Source organism: Electrona antarctica (genome assembly GCF_951216825.1).
Source record: "Electrona antarctica genome assembly, chromosome: 11".
Taxonomy (NCBI): domain Eukaryota; kingdom Metazoa; phylum Chordata; class Actinopteri; order Myctophiformes; family Myctophidae; genus Electrona; species Electrona antarctica.
The window spans coordinates 42,412,489-42,430,279 of NC_136792.1; the positions used below are offsets into that span (position 1 = coordinate 42,412,489).

Genomic DNA, 17,791 nt, shown 5'->3' on the forward strand with positions numbered 1-17,791 from the left:
CCGACTGCGCTACAGCGCCCCCTAGATGTGAAACTTTATGGCTGTGTTTGCACTGGCATACTGTACCATTTGTGCAATATCTTTCGTGAGTCGGACCTCAAGACAGGGTACTGAAGTCCTGACGTCACTTGTTCATCCCCTGGGTCACGGAAGAAATTTATTTCTCCACAGAGAATAACATTGGGTCATCTTAAAATCGTCCCATAAACATTGTGGTCAAACAAATAAACAAACTGGCCCAGTGATTTTGTCGGAGAGGTGGCTCTGAATCGTTGATGTTTACAATAGTCAGTCACTCATATTTGATACAGCCTGTTTCTGGCAAAGATTGAATTAATTCGGCCACGTAACATTACCGTCAGTTGATGCCTCATATACATGAGATAAACCGCCATGCTTGTTTGTTTCTTTTTGGAATACAGTTGAGTTCTTATATGACACAATATTAAACACGCCTATAGGGATTCGGAACGCGGGGGGGGGGGGGGGACCGTGACCCAGGTAGGAAGCGTCAATTATGTCAGACTTCGGTGCTCAATAGGGCATAGCAGTGGGCGTGGTTATCTGGCACCACTGAAAGATCTGCTATTTTATTTTTTTTATTTTTTCAGTAGAGATTTACAAAGATATCTAGCCTAGAATCAAGCCATCCAGAATCCTGGTGATTCATGACCATAAAACCTTTGATTCTGTGAAACAAATTATTTGAATAATTAATATGATTTACTACATTTAATAAATATGCTGTTTAGCATTTTATTTTTGTTTTTAGATTTTTTTCTGGGCTTAAAATAATTGATTAAATGAATGGCAGACCTTTCAGTGGTGCCAGAAAACTACGCCCACTGTTATGCCCTATAGCAAGCGGGTGTAAGTGGAGCGCAATTCATGGTGCTAGTATCAGCGACCGCCAGGGCCAGTTCGATGCCTCTCAGCGCCCAATGCGAGATTAGTAGAGGTCGTCTCCCCCCCCCGCATGCATATTTAATTTTTATTTTATTGTATTATTTTGAGGGCTACAGCAACCTGCCGCCCTAGACGGGTTAACTGTTCCGCCAGCCCCTTGGGCCGGCCTTGGCGATCAGAGTTCATTCCCTTAATGGATCAACCTATTAAGGCTCAAATCAACAGGAACTTTTACCTTGGCAGTCCCCCCAAATCCCATTCAGCGCAGATGTAAGGTCCAGGACGCAGAAGAACCCAAAGACCCAGCTTTGCTGCTATGCCGAGGTAGGCTCTAAGAGATGGACATGTTGCAGTCAAGTCACACTCAATACGGTCGTTAACAATTCTGTTTTTTCTTTCAGGTACTGAGGAAACTTTACAATACACTGAATGTGAATTGACATCCATTTTTAATAACTAGCAGTTCTGTTAGTTTTGTTTAATCAATACGATAGATTTACTGTAAGAAACACTGACAGTCTAAAATCATTTCAAGGGGAATAAACCAAAACACCAGCAATGTGGAAAAAACGCAGCAGTGCCACCTACTGTATTTAGATGTAAAACTACAAGCCTCATCTACACACATGCCATTATTTCTTACTCTAAATCCAGTTGTCCCTGGAAGTTAAACACCCCTCTCTCAGGCTCATGTAGGTTCCATGGCACATATCTGGGGGGAAAAAATAAGTGACAATTAATGATGGATGGCCTAGCGGCCCTTTTGTAAACACTTCTTAAACATGTGATTTGTTCTTCCTGCATTTTAAACCTTATTATATTATGAACATATAAGGTAGACCATATTTCATTCTGACAAACTTGAATAGACAGACCTTGTGGTCAGTGGGTAGAAATGGGAGAAGATGTTGCTCAAAGTTAAAGGGATATATTTTTCACTTTCACAAAAACGTTGTCATTTTATTGTCTACTCAGGCTTATGTGAACACCCCAGACCGTTTTTAATTTGCTTGACTAAATATTTAGATATTTGATATTCATTTTAGCTGCCCCGCCACCTTCCTATACAAACCCATTGTAACTTCGAACTCCATTTTAACCATGATACATTCATCAAAAACACCCGTCCTTCAGGTGACTGATATTGTCCTTCTATCTAATACGTGAGGTGCCCGTGTTTTTTTTTTTCAATTCCCTTTTTCCTTTTTTTTATATATTTTTGGGGGGAAAATAAGAAGAATAAGGATCCCCAAGGTCACCATCAATCACCTGAAGGACAGGTGTTTTTGATGAATCTATCCTAAGTTACAATGGTTTTTGTATAGGAAGGGGGCGGGTCTAGTTCATTTATTAAATGGAAAACATGTGCAGTCACCAGCCTAACGGTACAGTAGGGTCCCTACGTTGTGAGAGTATTGAGGCCACAGGCTTTCATCTTCAGCAGCCGGTCCTCCCAGTAGGCTCTGGGGACACGGAAGTAGTGGATGGAGCCTCCCAGAATGCGGAAAGGTTCACCTTCCAGGGTGAACTGGGAGGAGTTGACCCTCAGACCCTCCATGTGGCTCATTCTCCTCACTTCAGGAGGATGTCTAGAGGGGGGGAAATCTATTAATAACATTTAATTATAGATAGATAGATAGATAGATAGATAGATAGATAGATAGATAGATAGATAGATAGATAGATAGATAGATAGATAGATAGATAGATAGATAGATAGATAGATAGATAGATAGATAGATAGATAGATAGATAGATAGATAGATGGCTGTACAGACACCCCAGGTGTTTGGGTGTTTAGTGAATTTCACCTGTGTTTAGTGATAGAGAAAAATCCCAAAATGAACTCCTCTAGGCCTATATGAAGACTGTCCAATAATTAGATTATGACAGGCAGTTTCTGCCAAAATATGACTCCCCCAGTCAAAAAACACTGTGTTTGAAACAGACACTCCATTTTCGTCACCGCTAAACCCCTTATCCCTAAACTTCTTTGCATTTTTTTACTATTTTGAAAAACATTTTTGAATAGTTCAACTAGCCAATCTACATTGCCACGTTGTGAGCTTGTAGACTATTTTTTGCAAAATAGTAAAAAAAAAGGCAAAGAAGTGTAGGGATAAGGGGTTTAGTGGTGACGAAAATGGAGCCCTTTAGGCCCTAAAGATGAATACAAATCAAAAAACCTCTGTGTTTTAAATAGACACTAGTGCATTCTAGGCCTATGGTGTGATGTGGGGCCCTGAGGATGAATACAAAATGAATATCAACATCCTAATACTGTCCAATAATTAGATAGGGAAGGGGTGAAATTATGACAGGAAGTTTCTGCTGTCAAAAAACACTGTGTTTGAAATAGACACTATGGGGCTCTAGAGATGAATACAAAATCAATATCAACATCTTAATACTGTCCAATACTTATAGAAATTATGACGGGTAGTCTCTCTGCTGTCAAAATATGACTCCCCAGTCAAAAAAATTGAATTAATTGAAAGGCGATATTTACCGTAGCGTAGGCTAAATGAAGAATTGACTGTCACTCTCAGTACACACACACACACACACACACACACACACTCTTATGTTACAGTGACGAGACGACACGCGTGTCTCGTCGACGTGTCCAATGTCCATGTCAATGGGGTCAAGCGGAGTGTCCTGACCTGATCTGTCCTTTTTCCACAACTTGAGGCATGCCTGAAAGCCACAGCCCATGGCAGTGAGTACATGTGTTGTGGTGGGCTTGAGTTTGACACGCGTTGTTTACATCTGTCAAACTTTGTATTCCCTTAAAGAAGTTAACCTTGCAATGCTGCAAGTGTTTGTCTGTTTGTCTTACCTTGTCAATTGATACACGATGATCCCGCCAGCGATGGTAAAACATAGTATAATGGCATATCGTTGCTTTAGAGACAAGCGAACAACCATCGATGAGCTTCCTGAGTTGAAGTTGTTGTGACAGGACCGCAGCAGCTGCAGCAGCTAAGTAATAGTATGTAGCTGTAGTATATAATAATAGTCATATAATATAATAGTAATTACTAAAGATAAAGTTAATATTATATCTACATTAAGTCAGTCTTATTATATAAGTAAGTCCTAGTAGTCAGCACGCTTGCCACAGCAATGACTTCTTAGCCTATGTCAAATGCACGGACTCGGAGTGTGCTACAGCTGAAAGTGAAGGGTGTAATTATATCAATATCCCACAGGTGGCAGCAAATGACTATTGAGTGCAGGATGGTTTAACTTTAAAACTCCTGTAAAGTCCCCAAACAAGCGAGTACCCCCCCTCCCCCCCCTCTCTCTCCCCCCCTTTATCTCCCCACCTCTCTCTCCCCCCCCCCCCTCTCTCTCTCTCTCTCCCCCCCTTCCCCCTCTCTCTGCCCCCCTCTCTCTGCCCCCCTCTCTCTCTGTCTCACACGCACGCACGCGCACACACGCGGCACACACACACACACACACATACACAGTCACAGAGGGTGCCTTTATGTTGAACGTGTCGTTCCAAATCAACAATAGTTTCCTTTATCCACGGTAGGCTATTCTAGGCCTCCCAGCAGGCCATGCAGCACCGTCATCTGGTCAAATGTTCCCCAACTCCACCCAAGATACAGTATTGATTGACAGTATTGTAGATGCTGTTGGTTTTCTGTGGCCGTGGTTTGGGACATCCTCCGTGCTAACATTTGGTAGGTTGTCTTTAATTGTATTTGTATTGTTAATTTTCTGAAAGTCTGTATAGGCTTAGTACACAACAGCTTCAGTGCGGCCTTGCGCTGAGAGACAACATAACATGTTCTTTATACTTCCATGGCTATAGTTGTAACCAACACAGATATAGTAACCTAGCTCTAGACTCAGTAAATTGGACCTAAGTTGTCTCTGTACTTGGATCATTCTATCTACACAAAATCACAAAGTTTTGTCAGGAGTTATGACAATTAATGACATGTACAAAAAAATCACACTCGTGTGAAGTGAGGGGCGCTCACTTCATTCAGGCCATTCACAATTTACGTCTTCACTTTTCTGTCCTCACTTTTTATCCTCAAGTCCTCAAGGCTAATCCTCAAGGCTAATCACTTTGTGGCGTCCTTACTTTGAGCGCTCTTATCATCATACATCATCATACGTCATTCCGTGCTCAGTCAATCAAATCATAACAAATGTAATTCCGGCCAATCACTTTTGGCGTCTTCACTTTTATCTTCAATATACATTTTGCTCAGCCAATCAAATCATCACTATGGGGTGATCAGCCAATCATCAGCCAATGTTTATGTTCACACAAACCCGGACAGCTGGGCATAGGAGGAAAAGGGCTGATCTATTACCATATGCTTCATCTAGTATTGATTAACAAAATTTGGGCTGTGCTGAAATATTGTGTGTTCACTATAGAGCGTCGCAGTCCCGCCCCTTACCATGGACCAGGAAATGATTCTCCGTTCATTTTCCTCATAGACATTTCAGAAAGTATTTATTTAAAGACGTTTACGCCGCGGACAAAGCCAACTCGAGTCGTGACAAATCATGACAACAAACACAATTTTTGGGGCTGAAAAAATAATTAGAAAGAAGAAAAAAACGGCAGGTTACAACACTTTTTTTGTTGTTTTTCTTATTTGTAATTATTTGTTTGGTCCAAAATATTGTTTGTGTTGTCATGAGTTGTCACGACTCGAGTTGGCTTTGTCCGTGGCGTAACCGTCTTTAAATAAATACTTTTCGAAATGTCTATGGGAAAAATGCATTGGGATTCATTTCCTGGGCCATGGTAGGGGGCGGGACTGCGACGCTCTATAGCCTACGTACCTTGGAAACTATTGGCTATTAAGAACTAATAGTTCAAACACAAAGATGTAAACATATTTTTGTTTCCTTCCAGACATCCCTGTGAAGTGAGGAGAATGAGCCACATGGAGGGTCTGAAGGCCAACTCCTCCCAGTTCACCCTGGAAGGTGAACCTTTCCGCATTCTGGGAGGCTCCATCCACTACTTCCGTGTCCCCAGAGCCTACTGGGAGGACCGGCTGCTGAAGATGAAAGCCTGTGGCCTCAATACTCTCACAACGTGAGCACTCCGACTGTACCTAGAATAACAGACTAACAATTGTTGTTTTGGTGGCCATGAAAGACAGAGAGAGCAGCTGCACACTCGTAGCTCTGATGCAAAGTATTTATTTATGTATTTCAAACCAGCGTTTTTGAAACATTGGATTATTGATTGCTTTATGAAACTATAGCGAAGCTTTCTCATTCATCACAAAGTACCAAAGTTCAAAAGCAACATACAGTAGCAAGCAGAGTAGCCCTACCTGAGGAACAGAAGCCTCCATTTAACAGGTGAGAGCATGTCTGGTTTCTCTTGTGGGAGATGAGGGTTTGCAATTCAAACCCTCAAAAAATAACGTAGAGTCTGTATAACCACCTGGATTCAAACTTTGAATCCAGGTGGTTTAATGTTATTTGTTCATGTGTGGCCTCAGTGCAGCATCTGTGTTTTAGTATTGATGTGCAAGCATGCTGTTACGCCATTTTGATCCTTTTTCAGATATGTGCCATGGAACCTGCATGAGCCTGAGAAAGGGGTGTTCAATTTTCAGGATCAGTTGGACCTAAAGTAAGGCTATATTCTCACACTGTACAATTCTTAAATACCACAGAATGTGCTGTGTTTTTTTCATTTGTATTTATTGTATTGTCTCTTTCAGGGCCTTTATCTGTCTAGCAGCAGATTTGGGTCTGTGGGTCATTCTGCGTCCTGGACCGTACATCTGTGCTGAGTGGGACTTAGGTGGGCTGCCCAGGTACTCTTAGGTCATCATTGGTTCTCAAAGGGGTACATGGATCCCCACGGGTCCTTGAGGGGGTTCCATGGAGTCCCCATGCAGCAAAATTATGTTTTGAAGAGTTTTTAATATTTTTAAAAACATCTTAGCAACACAAATCTTGTATGGGGGTCAGGTCACACAATATTTTCAGACGGGGTCCGCAGCCAAATGCATATTAATGTGGGTGTCCTTGACATGAAAGGGTTTGAAAACGACTGCTCTATAGGTAAAATATGTGTTCTTGACATGAGATCTACTCTTTCCTTGACTTTCCTTGGGAATACAACATCAAAGAAGGATATTCACAATCTATAGTTTGAATTAGCGTTATCCGGTGCAAAATAAATCCTGAGTAATTTAACTGTGAGAAACACTAGAATGATATAGCCAACATAACTATATTTATTTATTTAACTATTAATTGTGTTCTTTGTTATTCTGTTTTTCAGTTGGTTATTACAAGATGAAAACATGCAGTTGAGGACAACTTACCCTGGATTTGTAACTGCTGTTAATTCCTATTTTGACAAGCTCATCCCACTTATAAGACCTCTGATGGTAAGTTGAAATAGTCATCCAGGAATGTCTGAAAATGAGAAAAGAGAAGCGCTACTACTCTATGTATCTATGTATCCATACATCCTGTCTGTCTGTCTACTGACTAGCTGGCAGCTGCATAATGTTCTTATGTTTTTCTAGTTTGAGGAAGGTGGACCCATCATTGCAGTTCAAGTGGAGAATGAGTATGGCTCATTTGCCAAAGATGAGAAATACATGGCTTTTATAAAAGATGTAAGATTATTTACTTCACTCCCTGACAATCTGACATAACACTCCAGACTCTCCAGTTCCTATATGGTATAATGCATGTCTTTTGAAGAGTGTCTTTTCTGTGAGATTCAGAATTTGTTTTAAGATGAATATACACGTAAATAAAATAAAGAAATGAAAAGAGCAGAACCGTATTGGATGCATGAGTATGATGTGATGAGATGATGCATTTCATTTACAGTATATTGTTGCACATACCTGTTAGAAACATTGCAATGATATTGCATGGGTGATATTGCAACTGCATTATAATACGTAGAATATTTGTGTTTATTAATAAAGTCAAATCCTCATTGATCCTCTCTCCCTCTCCCTCCCTCCCCCCGCACTGTATGCTTTTAATTTGCCCGCAGTGCCTACAGTCCAGAGCGATCAATGAGCTTCTGCTGACTTCTGACAACTGGGAGGGTTTGAGATGTGGTGGAGCGGAGGGAGGTATTGAAAACCTGATGAGTTTTCTTCCAAAACAAGAGTTAATAATAATTTCACACAAATACAGGGCATTGTTTATGCATGGTAACATGTAGCATAGAATCATATAGTTTTGAAATCTATTGATATCTGCTGAAGCTTTTAAACTAAATGTTCCTGATTTATACTGTATGTATAGTACTGTATGCTTCTAGTTTGTCCCTTAATTAAATGTTCTTCATTTTAGTTCTAAAAACAATAAACCTTCAGCGACTGTCCTTTGGAGCCATACCATACCTAGCTGATATGCAGGTATGTATAGGGTGACGGGTCTATTACATGGTGATAGCGGCTGTCTAACCTTTGCACCCATTTTGCAGTGGTGGAAAGTAACTAAGTACTTTTACTTAAGTACTGTACTTAAGTACAATTTTGAGGTATTTGTACTTTACTTGAGTATTTCCAATTTCCAGTACTTCTACTCCACTACATCTCAGAGCCAAAATGTGTACTTTTACTTCACTACAATTATTTGAAAACTTTAGTTACTAGTTACTTTGGAGATTTTCATTTTGATTAGAAAACATACATTAACCACTTCAGCCTTATACATTTCGGCCATTTGAAAATAGCCGATCTACAAGCTCACAATGCGTCGCAACACGACACCTTGTGAGCTTGTAGATCTGCTATTTTAAATAGATTTTGTACACATTTTGAACTTGTGAAATGGCACATTCTGCACAATGAGTACTTTTACTTTTAGTACTTTAAGTACATTTTGATGCCGATACCTTTGTACTTTTACTCAAGTACATTTTCAATTCCGTACTTTTACTTGTAACAAAGTAGTTCTAAATTGCAGTATTGGTACTTTTACTTAAGTAAAACAATTGAGTACTTTTTCCACCACTGCCATTTTGTCAATAAATTAATTTAGACTACTGCTATCGTTGTATTCACTGGATGTTGTGGAGCTTGGAAAAAAAAGACCAGTTATCAAAGTGCCTAGTACAATACATTTGCTTGTTTCTGAAGTTGTATAGGCCTACAACACACTTACCTCTGTCTGAATATGTGCACCAGTTGTTTGTAAAGTTCCTTTGCACTTCACAAGGACACTGTTGTTGTAATCTCTAAGTACTGGACCCTCGTCTGGTTCTGACAGACAGGTAGTGTGTGCAGGCTGGGTGGTGTGTGACAATCCTGTTGAAGTATTCCTTTGGTACGGCGACTGCGGTGGCGGGTACCCGGGAGAACAAATTAACGAGAAACGAGACAGTATCACGCTATTTATTACACAAACAGGAAACATATATACTAGTGCTGCTGGATCATAATGACGTGACAATAAGATATGAGACGTGCCTACTGCAGCAAGGCTGACCTTGCTGCCACCGAGATGTCTCTCGTAGCCTATCTATAAAGTATGCTACAGTACAGGCAGTACACAATACATATCAAGTACACTGTATCTCAAGTTCAAGTACATAGACTAAGATGTACTGTGCATGGGCTAATATCATAACAACTGTCTTCATTTTTGGTTTCATTTTTCTCTCATTCTAAATTTATATTCACTTTTTTCCGCCTCATGTTTCATGTAGCCCCAGAAACCGCTCATGGTGATGGAGTATTGGTCTGGCTGGTTTGACGTTTGGGGAGATCACCACCATGTTTTCCATGCAGAGGGTATGTGTATTGTGTACCCATGCAGAGCAGACTGCCCATTCCCTTAGCTGTTTTTCTTTTCTCCTTTATTGAGACAGATTACCAGGAAAACGGAGAGGGAGACGCAGAATGGGAATGCACAGAAAGACTTGTCTCTGGTGGGATTTTGATTCCAGGCCAGCAGGAGTACTTCTACACAATGTCTGGGCAATTATCTAGGGAAAGTGTTTGCTGAGCAGGCATTGTCTTTTTCAAAATGGCCCTGTTTCGTTCAATTGGCACCTTGGACAAAGTGTCGGACACTCTTGTGTAGATACACTGGAGCTGCTGGAGGTTTAAGACTAAGGGCCGATTCATACTACTATTTTAGAGCCGAATAAAAGTCGGTTCGGCTCTGTAGAGCCTACAATGTGACGTCATTTGAGGTTCGGGAGGGCGGGGACCGTCCTAAAGTCGGCTCTTCGGTGCTACTGAAAATTTCTGACGAGCCGAAATCATTTCGGCACTACAGCGCCGAAACAGCGGTAAGATAGGAGTATGAATCGGCCCAAACAAGTGCCTTTCTGAAGAGACACTTTGAGGATGTTCAGGCAGGGAAGAGTAACCTAATTACATTTTCTTACACAGCCCTGTTTTGTTTTTCAATTATGACCCCTGCTACTTTTTGTGGTATGGTATCTAATCACAATACTACACTCTACACATCATGCTAAACTGTGAGCAATTGGCATTGGTATTCTGATCTATAGAACTCTTACTTCTGCCTTATGCCTACAACCACAGTACACCATTGCCAATATCTCAAGGTATAGCATTCTCTCTTGTGAATTATTTTGTTTACTAAATCAGGGGTTGCTTATCTGCCTCTGTCTGACAGACATGTTAGCTGTTATTACAGAGATCCTAGAGAGAGGCGTCTCCATCAATCTCTACATGTTCCATGGTGGAACAAGCTTTGGCTTTATGAATGGTGCGATGGATGTCGGCACCTACAAACCTCAGGTCAGCAGTTATGGTAGGTACTGTATAGGTATCCCTACAATAGTTGTATTGTTATGTTATGTTATGTTGTGTTATTGTTTTGTTTGGGTAAATTTGTATGATTATTTACACATGTTCAACATCATCATGATTATTACATATTTCAATGAACACAGCAGTGGCTCAGGGGTAGAGTGGTCGGTAGAACGACTGGATGGGAATTCCGTGAGGTTCCCAGTTCGATCCCGGGCTCCCCCCAGAGTTAGAATTGGTGTCGATTGTTGAAGTGTCCTTGAGCAAGACATTGAACCCCTAAATTGCTCCTGATGTGCAGGTTGGTGCCTTGCATGGTTTCCTCCATTGGTGCTCCTGCCATTGGTGTGTGAATGTAATGCACAATCTATGTAAAGTGCTTTGGATAAAATATAAATGCATCATTTAACACAAAATTGTTTTTGTGTGTTTCAGATTATGACGCTCCATTATCAGAGGCTGGTGACTACACTCCAAAATATCAGCTCTTGAGGAATTTATTCAGCCAATATCACAGTAAGGCCTCTGTCTGTCTGTCTGTCTGTCTGTCTGTCTGTCTGTCTGTCTGTCTGTCTGTCTGTCTGTCTGTCTGTCTGTCTGTCTGTCTGTCTGTCTGTCTGTCTGTCTGTCTGTCTGTCTGTCTGTCTGTCTGTCTGTCTGTCTGTCTGTCTGTCTGTCTGTCTGTCTGTCTGTCTGTCTGTCTGTCTGATCTATCAATCATATCAACTCATTACTCACTAAGCTTTTGCATGCTTGTGTTTCTAGTTGAGCCTCTCCCTGAGCTTCCTTCTGTCCAGGAAAGGAGAGCCTACCAGCCTGTTGTCATTCTGCAACACCTGTCACTGTGGGACAGCCTGCACTTCACTGACAAGGTCAGCGGCAGCCTATTTCTTCCTGGAAATAAAAACGTCTGGGTTTCCAAGGCTAGCGGCAGCCAGACAGTCATGCACAGTCACATAGAGATTGCCTCGTTGGTGGCTGCATCTAGATTGGGATCAATTCACTCTGCCAGATCCATGTCTAGAGACAATCAGGGAATACGTAAATGGTCTGTAATCGTGCATATAGTGTGGAACTTACCAGATGCAGTTTTGGAATAGGTGGTCTTTAGATCGGATGGTACTTGGTTAAAAGTGTAATGGAATGGCAAGGCTTTCCACAGGTAGTGCGGATTGGAAAGCCTGGTGATGCCACATTAGTCTGCATCTGTTTATGCTTACTGGCGATATCCCCTGACACGCACACAGTTCATAAACATGTTTTACGCATTTTATATTTTATATTTAGAACAACAGAATGATGAGCATAAATTCATTCAAACGTTACATTACACAAGGTAAGGGTGCAAGGCTTAACGGCCACAGCCACATGGGACCAGAACAGACGTATCAAAGCTCATCAGATATACTGTACATGATCAGGATAGATGTTTGGAATATAGCAGTTGACTGTAATAAAACTAAAGTCAGCACACCTGCTTGTTTTCACAACAATTTGTGATTTGGTTGATGTATTATTGTGTACATACATAGTAGTACCTACTCAGTTATACTCTATGCATGCATATGTTTTTGTATAGTAGCCCAGTAACCCCCATTCTGATATCTGTTGTGATGTTGACAAAAAGTTTTTAATAATTAGACAATGAGCTACTCTACCTTTTCATCCAGCCGTATTGGTCAGAGAGGCCCGTGAACATGGAGAATCTTCCTGTCAACAATAACAACGGTCAGTCATATGGCTACACCCTGTATGAGACCACCATCACCAGTGGAGGCTTCCTCAGCTCCAGGAACAACATCAGAGACAGAGCTTTGGTAAAAACGATATCATGTACAGACAGAGATAGAAAGATCACACACACACATTTGAATTATTATTTTTTGGATCTGCACAAAATGTGCAATACATAATAGATTCAAACACTGATCACTCATCAGGTTACATTACAGTCAAACACATTGATGACATACAGTACTACTATATACAGAAATTTTACATTTATTATTATTACTTTATTTATTTATTCATTTTTGACTGTGTAAACAGTCCTGTAAACACAAGGCAAGAAAGGGGAGTTCCCTTCCCTCCATATATATGTTATATATTAATATATCATATATTAATATAATATAAATTATATAAATAATATAATAAAATAATAATATAAATGGCTGTAAAAACTACTCCTTTAACTGTCCTCTAGGTTTTTGTGGAAAGACAATCTGTTGGCAGCTTGGATTACAAGACTCATGAGATAGCACTGCCTGATGGAAAGGTACCATTCTTCATTTCTGATGCCCCATTACTTTATGAAAATACAGTTTATTTGTTTCATTTACACTCCCTTTTCATTCTCTTCCTCTCTACACTGCCAATATAAATCCAAACCAACAACTGCTTGTTTGTTTGTTGATATACTAGTACTGTATATCTCATTTTGAAACTCTTCCATTGCTTGCAGAACTGTTCTGTCGTCCATTTTCAATTTCTTTATCTTGAGGTCAGCATTAAAGTTGCAGTGCAGGGTCCTCTCTCAATAACATCCTCATGTTTTCTGTGTTTTAATGCTTAAGGGAGAGAGAACATTGACCATATTGGTGGAGAACTGTGGAAGAGTGAATTATGGAAAAGCACTGGATCATCAGCGCAAAGGTTTCAAGCTTCAGTCTGATGTGCCATTGCTATGATGTTTGGAAAATCGAAAATGTTCATTAGTCTGTTCTGTCCTTGTGTATCTGCATCTACTCCGTTGTGAAAGATTGTGCTGTTAAAAGAGCTTCATACATTTGACTTCACTTCACAGGTGCATAGCCTACTACTGTATTTGTCTGTGTTAGATATTATGCATAGCTTAGAACAGTATTGTTAAGATTAATTTTTTGCATTGTTTTCTTTCAGATATGAAGTATAGAGAGTTGGTATAGAGAGACAGGAAACTAAGGGAAGTGTGAGTGTCATAGCAGGAGAGATATGTGAGTCAAGACTGGGGTCAGATTCAAACCCAGCTCCTCGCGCTCACAAGGAGTATTTGGTCTGTACTGGCTGAGCCACCAGGCACCCAAATTTGCAGATAGTTCTCAGAATTTACTTTATGGTACTTGGAGGATCAGAACGGCACAGGATTTATTTGTTTCTGGACTGTTGATCGCATCAGTCACAGAGCAGCATTTTAAATGGATCTTTCTGTCATTGTCTAATTTTCAGCTTCACAAATCACAAATTTGTGAATTATTTTTAATGCAAGATTGTTAATAACTCGACTACAATCATGGATCAAACAGTACACAAAATGTATATTAAACAAATGCCCCTTGTTGTTTTGTGACAGGACTTGTAGGGGACATTTTCCTGAATCATGCTCCTCTGAAAGGCTTCACTATCTACTGTTTAGATATGAAACCAAGCTTTATAAAAAGGTCAGTTATAGACAGTCTATCCATTTGTATTTGATCAACTTTTAACAGCATGCCCATGTTACTAATATTGTAATATTGATATGGCATACCTAAAGTATGTTGCTACAGTATTGATGTTTCAGTTCCCACAGACATTAAAGAACCCCCAGATACTTATTGAATGATTGGCATTTTTGTTAGTGTGCTGCACAATAAGATGCTTAGCCCTATAGATAACGGCAACATCCGGAGTTTGATTCTTTTCACAGGACCTGTGTTGCATACCCCATCTCTCTGCTCACTCCCTCAACTTCACTAATTATTTATTGTATTTCCATTTAGCATAATGTGTCTTGTACTGTATATTTGCAGGTTTCAGATGTATCTCAGAGGACATTGCGGTACACCCTCAAGAAATATGTCCTTCTACTGTATACAGCACACATTAGCAGATATTAGCAGGGTGGACCATACATTTGGAATGTAAAAGCTACATTCTGTGATTCAAATGGGTGTTCTCCTCTATTCTCAGATTAAGTTCAGGACAATGGAGGCCTGTCAGTCATCAATCTTCCTGCCCAGGGTTTTTCCAGGCCAAGCTGTTTGTAGATGGACCTCCAAGAGACACCTTCATCAGACTGCCTGTGAGAAAAATAGTCAAGCTCTTTTATTTCATTTCATTTCATATTTATTTATTTCATTTCATTTATGGTATTACATGATTATATTCATTTTACCCTTAAAATGAAATCTAACCCTATAATTATAATTTAAACACTTTCATAAGCTGAAACACTGTTCTACAAAGTTCAACTCCTGGTTTTGAGAATTCCATAACTTTATACCTGTAACAGAAATACACCTTTGTTTTAATGTTGTGCGAGCAAACAAATCATGTCTTCTTCTATGGTCCTCATCCTCTGAGCTAAACTCAAATTACTTCTGTTTTGGTAACCGTTTTTTTGCGCTGTACAGTGTACACAACTAATAATGTTCGTAGTTTCAACTAAATCAAAGATTTTCAACAAGCCTGATAATAAAAAGCCTGTTAGTGTGCTCTGGAATCCTAAAAACATCCTTTATTTCCTATTTCCTAAAATCCTATAAATAATTCTTAAAGCTAATTTTTGTAATATAATCAAAGGAGTGATATTACTCTTATATGTGTTGCCCCAACCTGCTTCTGGATTTAATATATCTCTACTTGTTCATATTGCCAATTTGCCATACTGTTGCATTCGGTTCAATTCTGTAACTATGATCATTATCTAGACGTTTTGAGAAATGTACTATAATAAAAATGTAGTGATCATTATTGTGTCCTGCATCCATCCACAGGGTTGGGGCAAAGGGGTTGTTTTTATCAATGGGCAGAATCTGGGACGTCACTGGTCAATAGGTCCCCAGCAATGCCTGTACCTGCCAGGACCCTGGCTCAAAAATGGAGATAATCAGGTATACTGAATGAGCCTTTATAAGGTAAAAACTAAAAGTTCTTCCCGGGTAATCTGTTGAAGCATCACATATTGCCTAGAGAAAATACACATTCAACACAATTGAACAAATCCATGTCAAACTCCAGTCCATCATGTTTCAATATGACCAAGAGAATAAATGTAGAAGAGATTGCCTCCCCGTGTTTTCTTACACCAGGACACCAGGAAGAGCATCCTCTGAGAAGAGACTGACAGCTTCTATGGCCCAGAAGTAGAGTGCTAGGTGCCCTATGAGCTGCATTAAAGGGCCATTTCACATTATGGAGAAACTGCAATCACTCAATGTTAATAGTATTTGTAGTAGATAACAGTATAGCACAATTTGAAATTTGCACCCTATTGCCAGAACAATAATTAAGTCTGTTTGGTTGACTAGGGTTTGACTGGATTGTTGAATTCCTACAATGACCATAATGCTTTGGTGCACTTGTGGTTGGGAGACACCCCATGTGGGCTGTCTTACTCAAGGGGGCAGGCAGACTTTCCAACGTTGACGCTCTGGGTCCTAGTGGTAGGAGGAGGGACTACAGGCGGACCCGTGGATTCATGACCGGGAAACCCCGTGCAGCTGGGCTTTAACGTTGAGCGCTCGGTTGCCCTACGTCACTCAGGACCTCAAAGTTGAGGTCCTGGGAGGGACTTGCGGCAGTCTTCCGGGTGCTTCAAAACGCCACTGAGCAACTTCCACTGACATGAATAGCTGGGGGGGCGGAGCTTCGCGCCAGTTCAGTCTCTATTATATATATACTCTATGGTCTTACTGAGACAATTGTAGTACAGGAAAGAAGTGAGACCACGTTTTCATGACAAATTGGTTATCATGAACATGGCGTCATGACTAAAATATCTAGAAACACATATTACACACATAACCCCCCCAGGAAAGTGTTTCTTGTGTCCTAAACATTAAAATAAGATCTGGTTGCAAAAGGGGTGAAGTAGCCCCATTAAGCTCTGGCAAAGTACCGCCCCTCCCTCACTAGGCACTATCCCAGGTGCTGAAATTTCAGGTCTGCAGTGGCACTCTACAGACACCTATTTTTTCAGATTCTGTCTGGCTGTATGGACGTTTGGATAATCCACACACGCGCGCACGCACGCACGCACGCACGCACGCACGCATGCACGCGCAATGGCAAATCCACAATAAGTGCCCCTCCCTGAACTGTTTCTTTCCCTCTTTTGCTTTAGATCACTGTGTTTGAGGAACAAAGGGCTAATGAGAAAATACTATTCGCAGAAAATCCAGATCATGGAAGGACAACGGATGTGTACAAACTCCCCTTCTGTACACTGCTGTGAAAATAATCCTTCATAGCTCAATATTATCCAATAGAATAACTTGATATTATTGACTGCATGTGCATCATTATGATTAAGGTCAATTTACAAAATAGTTATGCATTTAATTCATTTATTAACCTGTGCATCTCAGTAAGCTATGTATAAAACATGTGTCTTGAATTAAAAGTCCAAACATCTTCAAATGTCAGAGGTATTAATTTCACTTTTCCACTGATTATTGCTTTATTTTAAGTCTCTTATTTGTTTCCACTGAATAAAGTGCCCCCGAGCACTTAGTTGCACGCACGCACGCATGCACATACAGAGATACAGACACACGCACGCACGCACACACACACCACACACAGTGACACACGCACACGTACTGTAATTCTGCAAACTGTTAATAAATATTTCAATCAATCAAAAACACACGCACACACACACACACACACAGTGACACACACACACACACACAGTGACGCGCACACACACACACACACACACACACACACACAAACACACACACACACACACACACACACACACAACGGTGCACACACCCACGTCCAGTGTGAGCCTTGCCCACTCTCGGCCAATGAGTGTATCCGTGTGTGTGACGTGACTGACCTTAAGCCCACAACACCATGACACGCCCCCACACGCTTTCCATTGTTTCCATTGGATGAATGACGTGTGTGTCATGGAGACCAGAGCCATAGAGTAAGACAGAGTTGCGACATTGAGGGGGAAGAAAACAGCCCGGTCACGTGGTTCATGTACTCGCACGAGCCCATAGACTCCAATGCATTCCGTAAATTTCCGGTTGTCCCCCATTCAATAGAAGTCTATGTAGAAGAGCCTGTCCCCATGAAGTGAACGGAGTTGTCGTCGTAACTCTGTCTTACTCTATGGCTCTGATGGAGACGAAGCTTTCGTA

General features: G+C 40.7%; 2 protein-coding genes across 4 annotated transcripts in view; one reads left to right on the top strand and one right to left on the bottom strand.

Annotated features, from left to right (window-relative positions):
- The window catches only part of LOC306932447 (beta-galactosidase-1-like protein 2), a 39,542-nt gene extending 30,358 nt beyond the window's left edge, over positions 1-9,184 (bottom strand). The window contains exons 1-5 of one of the 3 annotated variants that reach the window (XM_079514269.1): positions 9,052-9,184; positions 7,239-7,332; positions 2,310-2,495; positions 1,550-1,618; positions 1,142-1,237 (exon numbers count right to left, since the gene is read on the bottom strand). In XM_079514269.1, coding sequence (XP_079370395.1) covers positions 1,142-1,237; positions 1,550-1,618; positions 2,310-2,473 — 329 coding nt within the window. In that variant the 5' untranslated portion in view covers positions 2,474-2,495; positions 7,239-7,332; positions 9,052-9,184. Of the gene's footprint in view, positions 1-1,141; positions 1,238-1,549; positions 1,619-2,309; positions 2,496-3,748; positions 4,025-7,238; positions 7,333-9,051 lie in introns of those variants that run through there. The other 2 variants (XM_079514268.1, XM_079514267.1) reach the window with 2 other exon arrangements.
- Positions 5,817-16,901, top strand: LOC306932448 (beta-galactosidase-1-like protein 2). Its single transcript, XM_079514270.1, has 18 exons — positions 5,817-5,986; positions 6,467-6,535; positions 6,627-6,722; positions 7,196-7,304; positions 7,446-7,538; positions 7,931-8,012; positions 8,236-8,300; positions 9,596-9,680; positions 10,537-10,674; positions 11,109-11,189; positions 11,439-11,545; positions 12,344-12,490; positions 12,880-12,951; positions 13,250-13,328; positions 14,005-14,092; positions 14,604-14,715; positions 15,410-15,526; positions 16,759-16,901. The coding sequence occupies exons 1-18, from the start codon at positions 5,823-5,825 to the stop codon at positions 16,867-16,869; spliced, it is 1,815 nt and encodes a 604-aa protein (XP_079370396.1). The 5' UTR covers positions 5,817-5,822; the 3' UTR covers positions 16,870-16,901.
- Positions 16,902-17,791: the final 890 nt, after the last annotated feature.